This window comes from Elaeis guineensis, chromosome 2 (assembly GCF_000442705.2).
Source record: "Elaeis guineensis isolate ETL-2024a chromosome 2, EG11, whole genome shotgun sequence".
Classification (NCBI taxonomy): domain Eukaryota; kingdom Viridiplantae; phylum Streptophyta; class Magnoliopsida; order Arecales; family Arecaceae; genus Elaeis; species Elaeis guineensis.
This window is the reverse complement of record NC_025994.2, coordinates 98,401,516-98,412,827: the sequence shown is the minus strand read 5'-3', so window position 1 is coordinate 98,412,827 and position 11,312 is coordinate 98,401,516. Positions and strand designations below refer to the sequence as shown.

General features: G+C 38.6%; 1 protein-coding gene across 1 annotated transcript; it reads left to right on the top strand.

Annotated features, from left to right (window-relative positions):
• Window positions 1-4,244: 4,244 nt before the first annotated feature.
• On the top strand, window positions 4,245-8,499 carry LOC105050196 (calcium/calmodulin-regulated receptor-like kinase 1). Its single transcript, XM_073251218.1, is given in 8 exon segments — window positions 4,245-4,328; window positions 5,094-5,320; window positions 5,880-5,941; window positions 5,944-6,032; window positions 6,718-6,844; window positions 6,961-7,046; window positions 7,141-7,212; window positions 8,136-8,499. Coding segments are annotated over 8 exon segments (1,005 nt in total). The 3' UTR covers window positions 8,394-8,499.
• The last annotated feature ends 2,813 nt before the right edge of the window (window positions 8,500-11,312 follow it).

The following is an 11,312-nucleotide window of genomic DNA, read 5'->3' as shown; positions in this document are numbered from 1 at the left end:
ATACCCCCGACGAATGAGGGCTTCAATCTCATCCTTAAGCTGGATGCATTGCTCGGTGTTGTGGCCGTGGCCTCGGTGAAATCGACAGTACTTCCGACGGTCGAGGCCTTTTGCCTTCAGAGGCGGAGGCCGTCGCAGGTATTCTTCCCCCTCGATCTCCATTAGAATCTGTGCACGAGGAGCGGAGAGAGGAGTGTAGGAATCATACCTAGTGCGTGTCGGCCTTGGAGTCTGTTGTCAGGGTGACTTTTGGTTTCGTCGGGGTGGCGAGACCCGACTATCGGTCGGGGGCCTGCTGGGTTCGGCGGGTTTCCGACCCTTCCTCCGCTTCTCCTTCGGGCCTCTGGGTTCGGCCAAGCGTCGGTCGGAAGCTCCTTCATCTGCGCGCATGTACTTGTATGCGCGCTCCAGCAGCTCGGCGTACGTCCGGGGGAGGGTCTTGTCCAGAGAGTAGGTAAATCGGGATGCTCTCAGCCCCCGTTTCATGGCTGAGATAGCCATATCTTCGTTGAGGTCCCGGACCTCAAGCGTGGTCGTGTTGAATCACGCCACGAAGTGTCGGAGCGTCTCATTTTCTCCCTGTTTGAGGGAGAAAAGGCTGTCCGACGTTCGCGGCGGCTTCCGGCTGGTGCTGAAGTGGGCCACGAAAGAGTGCTCGAGCTGCCCGAAGGAGTGGATACTTTCCGATCGAAGACCGGAGTACTAGGCCCTGGCAGCCTTGCGGACTGTGACGGGGAAGCTGATGCAAAAAAGAGCGTCGGTTGCCCCTTGGATCGTCATGAGAGCTTTGTAGCTCTCAAGGTGGTCGATTGGGTCGATGGAGCCGTCGTATGGCTCCACGTGTGGCATCTTGATCCGACTGGAGATCGGTTCGTCGAGAACTAGTCGGGAGAGAGGTTGGGCGGTCTGAATGTCGACGTCGTTCGAAGACTTCTGGCCGTCCACCTGCAACTGCGTAAGCCGACGGTCGATTTTCTCGAACCTGCGCTCGTAGTCATCCGTCCGTCGGTGCTGGGAGACCCCAGGAGTGGAGTCTCCGGAAGATTCCGAGAGGGAGACGGACGGTGTTCGCGATCGCTTCTCCTTCCTCGCCCGTTCCAGCAGGGAAGGAGAGGGCTGCTGGGACTGTCGGTCATCGCGCCATGGCCGTCCCTCCTCCTCTACTTGGGAGCGCTGTTGCGGGCGCTCGCGAGGAGGCGACGGGGATCGGCACGGGCGTCGGCGGCTGCTCCTGGAGGGCATCGGACGGGTCGTCGGTTGTTGCTGGAGGCTCTTGACCGCGTCCGTCAGTACGGTCATCTGCCGTACGATGGCCGCGATCTGCGCCTCCGTGGTCACCGTGGGGTGTGGAGAGCTGGGTTCCGCCGCTGAGGGTGGCGGGGAGGCCTCTTCCCGGCGGTTGGAGCGCCTCGCCGATCCGGTGATCCTCGATCGCTGGGCTCTTATCTTCGTCATCAGTCCCCCTACCTGGCGCGCCAATCTGTTGCGGCCAATCGCCTCGTCGTCTGATCGCCGGGGAACGAGCGCCTGCAAAAAGGAAAGTCCACACTGACCGGAGGTGGCTCCGGCGGGGACCCTCCGACGGTCAAGTCAGAGAGGTGACTGGGCAACAGTGAAATGAAGACAGAGAGCTCAATCGAGAGAGAGAGAGAGAGGGAGAGGAGCGAGCCTGTGGTTTCGAAGTCGAGAAGTGGAGGTCCCCTGCACTGTTGCCTTCCCCAATATATATAGTGGAGCGTGGTATGGCGCCGTCATTAATGGCGCAGACAATTGAGGAATTGTCAACTCACTGTAGACTGTCAGAGTCGCCGTAAAAGTGTCATATCGCTATGGGGCTGTCAAATCACTAGGGTTGACAATGTCCTAGGCAGGACAATGCCCCTAAGTGGCAGTGCCGCATGTTGCTGTCAGAACTGACAAGCTCTGGCGGCTGTACGGCGATCGGAGGAGTCGACCGACCCTAGGTCGGTGGCCAGCTGAGTGGCATCGGGTGGAGATTCGGGCCCCTCTATTGGTCAGCGAGTCTTACGTGAGTCGGCCATCAGACTTTCAGGTTCAGTCGGTCAGGAAAAATATGCCCGACCGACACATCCTCAGTCGGTTATGGGCCGTTAATTGGCCGGTGAGGGTGCCCGTTGGTCGGTCGCTCCGGCTGTCGGTCGGTCGGTCGGTCCCTCCGACCGTCGGTCGGTCGGTCAATGGGTATTCCCCAACAATCAGTAACTATCATCACACTGTAGTTGGCTAGGCTTGCAATCTGAATAGACTTCACTCTAACGGGATAGGAGTTTTCATGATCATAAGTGATGGGTTTTCAAATGGGCTTGCTACGGGCCCAGTTAAGGCCCACTGAAGCCCACCTCTGGACTAAACCCCAACAGCGCACGGATGAGCAGATAAGTCTAAGCTTTGAAGTCAAGAATCATAGAACCGTGTGGATGTAGATTTTTTTTTTTTTTTTAAAATTCTTAGGTATAAGCTATTTTTATAAAAGTTATTTTAGTTAGATAAGTTTTTATTTTAGTGAACAAAAAAGATGGACAATAGATAAAAGTGAGGTTGCATATATTGAACAAAAATTTCATGCATCACTCGTCGTTGCCTTATCTCATACGACTGCCGCAATAAGGGTTTGTTTTGGGATATCTCAGATTATTGAATAATTTGATGATTTTTAGAAAATATTTATTTAAAAATAATTACAGAGAAAAATAAATTCTACACCATTTGGTCAGTAAAAAATTACTTCAAAAAATTGTATCAAAAAATATTATTATATTTCATTAGAGGTAAACAATATCAAATTTTTAATTACATCCTTGGATAAACAATTCAAGTAATAATATTTTTTCTCAATCCATTTATTAACCATTTATGGCTCACTTACATAAATATTATCAATATGTTAGATTTATTGATAATAACAAAAATTTATTAATTATTTATTATTATTAATATTTATCAATAAATATACTAATATGTTAATATATTATTATTTATAAATATTATTAGTCAATATGTTATTATATTAATAATATATCAATATAATCAATATTAATTACATAATATACTTAGTATAATATTAATATAATATAAGTGATGGTACTTTCATTAGGAAATGGTATTTTCTAATCTTCTCCATTAGATAATCTAGTATGAAAAAATAAATACTACCCTTTTAGTGGTATTTATTTATCTTCTCTTTCATAAAATAGATATGGGACTCATTCTTTATTTTACCATCTCTTTCATCCAATTTTCATATCAAATATGATAATTTAATATAATTTTTTTATATCAAATCATCTCCAGCCAAATGGGCTCTAAGTATATTTGCTTGTACTAGCCACTAGTTTAAGGAAATTAGGCTATATTTTCAATGATGAAAGTTGTGATATTTCTATTCATTTAATAAAATAAAAAAATAAATAATTTTCTCTTATTAAATCAAAATTCTAAATTTTATTTCTTTGTTCTGCTATAGGTTTTTTGTGTTAAATAAATATGCTTTTTGTTTATTTTTTTAAACTAAGAGAATTGCACCTCTTAGATTTTAAAATAGACATTAAGTTACATAACTAATTCAAAAATAACTATATATTAATGATATCATATAAATACTAATATATTTGATATAGGTTATATTCTCGTCAAACCAAATTATAACTTTACCTAATTTGTAAATCTTGAAATTAACTCTTATCAAGAACTTATAAGTAATTTTTTCCTCTTTCTTCCAAATACTCAATTAGAGAATAGTTTTGCACTAGAAACACAAAAATAAAACCTGAAATATATTCATATAGTTTTAATTATATTGTACTTTGCTTTTACTATATTTGACCACGTTATAGATTTATTTTTAAAATTTTTTATGTTTATATATCACTATTAGTCCTTTGTGTACCTATATTTAATCTTGTTATTTATTGCTTGCAGATCTCTAAGGTTTAGGGTAGGAGAACTGAATATCGTGCTTATATTTTCTTAATTATGTTAGTCTCATAAATTTTTTGAAATATTTTTATATTTCCTTGGGAGCTTTAATTGATATCTTGACTTGACTTGCTTACGAAAAAAAAATAATTATATAAATAAAAAATATTATAAATATATTATAAATATAGAAACAGAAATTGACACTAAATGCAAGAAATTTTAGAGACTAATTTATTAAGAATATTAAGAAATATTATCTTAAAACAAAAAAGAAAAGAAAAACCCCAAACTTAGGAGAGGGGTCCATGCCCGCGGCCTTGCGTTTCGAGTTCTTCCGCTGTATTTTTCGCCTCTGTTCTCTGGAATCTACGTGTTCTCGGGGATTGCCCGTTGGTTCGATCTTCCGAATTCGGCACGCTCGCTGGTTCCTTCTCGTTGAAAGCGGTGATAACGATCGCTCCTTCTCCGTTCAAACATTCTTCTTTGTTTTATAAAAATAGGGTTTTTTCGAGCTCATTTCGAGTTTATTTTCTCTTATAACTAGATTAGAGGATCCGAGAGGTTCTAGTTCTTTTTCTTTTTCTCTCTCTAATCACCCAAAATTTCGACTGATTTTAAGGTATTCTGTTGGATTTTGTTTAGATTAGTAAAGATTTTTTGGCCCCCCCAGTTTGGAAGCTTTTGGCCTGATAGTAACGAAAATTGTCTATCTTGCTTCCTTAGGTTTACTTTGGGGACCGCCTATCCAATATTAGATTCGATTCTTCCGTGTTGGATTCTGATTCTAGTTTTCTTTTGACGAATCGTTTCTTCTGATAACGCTGGATGCTTTTGCATTCAAAAGTAACCCAAGTTTTGACTCAAGATGTCATGATGGTTATGGTCGGATCGAATTACATTTTTTATTGTAAGAATTACTTCTTGGGGTTGATTTTATTAGTTAACGATCCGATCTCGATCAGTTCTACGGCTATCATCCAAGGCCTGCATGCGGTTGACTTTAAGTTGTTCGTTCCAGATAATTATTCTCGTTTTTCGGATATAATATATATTTTTTGAAAATATTTCTTTTGTACTTTCTGAAACGTAAATTTTGAATGGAAGTTGAATTGCAGGTTTGTGCATGGGTTCGTGTAGCAGAGGCTAAATTTTAGGGTAGTCTTAGGAAATTGAACGGGAAACATCTGGGAGACCAGGAACACCAGTTCACCTCCATAGCAACCTTTGCCAATGCTGTTGATGCCTCTGTAGTCCTCTCAGATTCCACTGTTGGTCCGCGATCTCCCAAAGTTGCTTAAGTAGATTGCACATCTCTGTTGCTGAATGGACCTAACAAGAAGAATGTTATCTCATTTCCTGGAATACAAAAGTATGCCTACAGGTATCGTCACCCAAACGGCCTTTTGCTGTAGTTTAGCCTGCTTCGCATTGACGAGTAAATGGAGCACCTTTCGATATTGATATTTCATAATGTATATTGAAAGGAAAATCTATTCCAGCATAAGCATTACCTGCATCATTCAATATGTGAAATGTGGGATGACATAGTCCTGAGTGCCTCTCATGTTTTTAAGAAAGAGTGCCTCATAAGTTCAAGTGGTGCACTTTCTGAAAGATTAATTCAATATGATTATATATGGGTGTTCCTTTAGGATAACAAATATTTTAATGTATAGGAGAATATATAGTTGCATGAGTACGAAAACTGTGCCTGCTGTAAACTATTTTGCTGCAAAGAAGAATATATTTTAACAAATTCAAGGATAAATTTCCTACACTGTTCACTTGATATATGCTACTTTTTGAAGACATTTCTAGATCAAAAGTATCTACTTTTTCACAAACTTCTTTTTTTTTTTTTTTTTTTCCTTTTTTTCTTTCCTTTGGTCTTCATTGTAACTCTAGCATATTCAACTTTGTTAATGCTACTGCATTCACAGGGATCTGCAGAAAGCAACCAACAATTTTATGACAGTTATAGGTCAGGGGGCATTTGGTCCTTTTCTAAGGCTCGCATGTCTACTGGGGAGACAGTTGCTGTTAAAGTGCTTTCTGCCAATTCTAAGCAAGGGGAGAAGGAGTTTCATACTGAGGTAATTTTACATGTGAACTCGAGCAAGTTATCTAATTGGAATTTATTTTCCTGTTTCAAATAATTGATGTTGAGGGCTTTTATGCTCAATATGTAACATACAAAAATTAACAAGGGACTATCACTTGAACTATCCTTCTCTTGCAGTGCTGTTTCATTTTAATGCCTGAAACCTGGTCATATCAGGATATATATTTCTTTTATAAAAACCTCACCAGTTGCCATTAACAGCAATACACCTGCAACTATTTAGCAAGCTACAAACACATGTATGTGTGTGCGTATGCATGCGCACATGCATGAAACTCCGAAAAGGAAAAGTCTCAAGTGCTTGGCATTTTTCATTGACATCAGCAGGATCAGCAGGACACTTCAAAGTGGAGTGTCCAATTATGTCATGTTCAAGAGTCTACAAGTACTGGCACTTCTAGACATCTTAAAAATGAAGTGCCCAAGTAACATAAATTATGCTCATATAATTTTATTTTCGTGTAAAGTTTTTTGATGAAGAAAAGGTTTGAGGCCTGATGATTTCTCTTTCTATGTTTATATTTGTGAGCCTTCTCCAAATTTTGGTTTCTCATGGCCCCGTTTCTTTCTTGTTCATATAGTTCTGATCCTTTTATCCAGAAAACTCCACTTCTTTTAGTGGCAATGTATAACTTTTCTTTGGCTTTTGATTTTAGGTTATGCTACTTGGTAGATTGCATCATAGAAACCTTATAAATTTGCTGGGGTACTGTGCAGATGAAGGCCAGCATATGCTAATGTATGTCTACATGAGTAATGGCAGTGTTGCTTCTCACTTATATGGTAAATGAGTCTTTAGATACACAATCTATGGATCTCAAGATGCATATAGTAGCACATCAAATGCGTAAATTTTAACTGACACTTTTCATCTGTTCAAAGTCCCTCCATGTCTGTAGGTGAGAAACATGGACCATTGAGCTGGAACTTGAGGGTTAATATAGCTCTAGATGTTGCAAGAGGCTTGGAGTATCTTCATGACTGTGTAAGTTCTCGTATCATTGACAGATATGAACAGAGCACCTCTGTGATGTGCAAGATAGTCTGACTAGTTTCTTTTTTGTTTTCCCCTTCTGCAGGCTGTTCCATCTGTAGTGCATTGTGACATCAAGTCTTCTAATGTACTATTGGATCAGTTCATGCGAGCTAGAGTACGTAAATATTTCATTGTTTCTGATACCTAATACTGGTATAAGGAAATCAGGGATATATGTGAAGGCACTGAGTCTACTTAGAATTATGGATCCATTTCTGACACATAACCTCCAGGTTTATTTTGTCATTAACTTTTGGCTATAGCATTTGGTGGTAGGACCATAGATTTTATTTTAATTGAGATCAACTCTTGGCATGCTGCTTGCTTCTGGGTTTTTAAGCTTTTGCTTTCTATTCCATTTTCCCAATCAGCTTACTACGTGGTACTTGTGAAGAAGATAAATGCTGAAACTTTGGTTAGCTATCTGTTATAGCTTACTTTGACATGGACGATGATTTTGCTAATGCAATTAAATGGACTGAGAAGCAAACTTATCATGATAGGAGCAAATGACATGGCTTGACATGAGATCATCTATCTTTCTGATGTTTGTAGAACTGCTACAAGAGTGGATGGACTGCCTGATTAGGATGGAAGGGGCAAAGCTGTCTGGATGCGTGGCATTGTCTGCTGAGAAAGGACTTGTCTTGCACAACAAATTAGCTGGCAGGGTCATCCAATCAGTCATTTGGTTGGAAAGAGACAAGCTTATACTGTAGTTATTTTTGTAGATGACTTATGATGTCTTAGAATTTAGTGATTAGAAGAACTCAAAATTGTATTATTTCTTTGATCTCTTCTTCTTGCTGGAAAATTTCTCTGATTTCTTCCATCATGTTTCCTTAACTATAACGTCCCTTCTCAACTATTTTTTACAGTATAAAAAACTGATGGTCCAGGATGCTGTTCCTGTATAGAATGCACATTCAAGCATGCCATGTGTTTAAGAATCCAGCAATAGGCATCAGTATCTTGTCTTTTTTTATTTTGCTTAAATTATAAAACTTATCCGTCTAAGTAATTTGCCTCTTCGTGCAGGTTGTGGATTGTGGGCTATCTAGAGAAGCAGTGTTTAGCTGTCACATATCTAATGTCAGGGGAACTTTTGGCTATCTTGATCCTGATTATGTATCATCAAGGACTTTCACCAAGAAAAGTGATGTCTACAGCTTCGGTGTCCTGCTTTTTGAAATGATTGCAGGTAGGAAGCCACAACTGGGCCTTATGGAGTATGTCGAGCTTGTAAGATCTCTGTTTTCCAGAATTCTAGTGCTTTATATATTTCCCAACAATTGATGTATTGGAACCATCAAGCTGTCATTGGATATGGATGTGCTAATATTACTACAGTCCTAAACACTTTCTTCCCTGTTCTAATTCATTCTTATATAGGGTTTCATAACTTGCCGGTCTTGAGAATATTTCAGATGTTGTGTACATGCCTCCCTGCAGGTTGTCACCAGGTTACTTCAAGTGAATTTTGGAACCTCTTCATGGTTACCATCTGATAAAGTTCACATTATCAATGTCGCTTTTTTGATATGATTTTGATATGGTGGTTGTGGTTTAAACCCAGGCCTGCTAACTCAAAGCCCAAGAGTATCATATCCAGATACATTAACACAAACTATCAACTAATGACACCTGTATATCGTGCATATGACCTACTGGTGATGTTCACTTTCATTGTTGCATGTTACCAACTTGCCTCTTCTCTCTGATTATGAATGTTTTCTTCCCCTTTATTCAATCAAATCGTTTGGCGGTTTAAAACTTGCTTGCATGCCAGTACTGCCACTTTCATGTGTATGTGAATCATGGTGTCTAAAATCATGGTAGCAGGGAAACAAAGGTTTCAAGGGCGTGTATAGCTGCCTGGATGCCATGGCTGTTGTAGACTTCTGAGAGGTGGGAAACTGGTGAGGTGGAGATGGTGTGAAATGGGAAGTCGAAGGATGTTTGGCCAATTGACCTGAAATGCCAGGATTGAATGGATGCTAGCTTTCCTAATGGGTTTCATATCCCCTCAGTCTTGGGATTGGTGAGTGCGTGGGCCTCCTTGATTCCCCTATTTCTTACTCCCTGCGTTTCTAATCTCGGCTGACTCCCACACCTGGAGGAGTTATCTTTGTATGCACTAGTTGACATCCAGTTTATTCATTCTGATGATATACTAGTACAACTCTCATCACATTGTCTACAACCTTCTATTTGGGAAGACAAATAATGATGTATCTTAACTATGGTGTGCATGGCTTCTTAGGTAGGCTAATATCTTTCCAACAAAGATTTTATATTTATATGCATCATGCTCATATTGGATAGCCGAGCATCTGATCAAATAGCCCAGTGAAATTTATGCTTCGCATGCATATATTTGAACATTTCATTATGAATTAGGCAGCAATAAATACCGAGGGAAGAGTTGACTGGGAAGAACTAGGATTCGGTTCACGGAAAGGACTTTTCTTTCCAGAAAGTAACTTTCTGAGAAGTAACTTACTGCGAATAGAATTTTAGTATGCTTGATTGATCATGAGAAGATGACTTATTATAAAGTAGCTTACGTTTGGATGAACATCTATTTTTCTGAAAAAATTATGTAAAATACCTATTATACTTTTAGTAGATATAAAACAATATATTTTTACTCATAAACTTTATATAAATATAAATATTATATTTATATTAATATAAATATAATATAAATATATTATAATATAATATTAGATCATAATAATTTATTGTGTTAATATAATACTAATATATTAATATTATATTAATATAACATGAATATTTTAATATAATATATTTATTAATATAGATATAAATATTATATTATATTAATATTAATATTATATTAATATTAATAAAAATATTATATTAATATAAATATTAAAATAATATTAAAATATAATAAATATTAATATTATATTTATATAAATATTAAGATAATATTAATATAATATTATATTACTATTCAGTATTTGATCCTAACCATCTATTGATATTTACTAAATTTTAGCTATGGATCTTAAAAGGATATTTTAGAAAAAAAAATACTATTATTTTTCATGCCATGGGAAGTGCCAAAATCCACCTCTCCTATGGGTTTATACTTGTCATGAAATATGGGAAGTGATTTTTCATAGGAAGTACTTTTTCTACTCTCGCTTTTCTTAAAATTCGAACCAAATAAGAGACTCTTTCTTCACTTCCCAATAAGTGTCTCTTCCCCCCTCTACTTTCCGTCAACCAAACGAGTCCTTAGTGGATTCTTAGCTAGCTGGAGTATATGATGTGCAAGAGGTAAATGACATGGTAGCAATTGTATACACATGCGTCAGCCTAGAATCCAAAAAATGGGATAAAAATTTTATAATCGGGCTGACCATAGAAAGAATTATGATCGGGCATGCTTCGGGTGTAGGATTTCAGGATGGACATGCATAGCGGAAGCATAATGGATTTCAAAATTTTAAACTATGAAATCTTAGATATTAAGCCCTAAAATCAGCACTTCCTTGATGATTAACAATCATATAACATATATTCATAATAAGATTTAAACTATAAAAGAATACCTGCAGCGCTTATTCTAAAATCCGACAGAACTTCCACTAGGCACCCAAGTGTTCGCCCTCCAACGGTGATCCACACAGGGCTACGATTAGGACACCAACTCTCTAAGATGATTTCTCCACCAAAATTCTCACTCTGAGAATTTTCTTGGGCAGCAGGACCTCAAGATCTTTTTTCTCTCCTTCTAGTCTTTCTATCTCTACCTTTCTTCTCTCCTTGTCTTCCTTAAATCTCTTCTTAGGCTCTTATCCTAAAATCGGACTTGTCCTTACTATTTTAGACTTGTCCTAATAAGAGAAGGAAGAGATTAATTGGATAATAGGGAGAGGATATAAGAAAGAAGACATAGGAGCAAATTTCTGAATGAAACAAATCCCTCGGCATACCCCCTTTAAATAGTAGCGATGGGTTGCCTTCAGACTTATCTCGCACCCTCTCTATGTGCCATCTCGCATCCATCAAAATTTCTCACGCTCCCTGATGAAATCCCACACCTATCTGGAATATTTTGATACATGGCAATCATCGGAAAAAAATCCAAGAGACACTTTGCACAGAAAGACTCTTCAGAACATTTTTCTCGATGATTCTCCGATACGTCGCGAGGTTTTCTTAGGCGCATTTTTTTCTCCA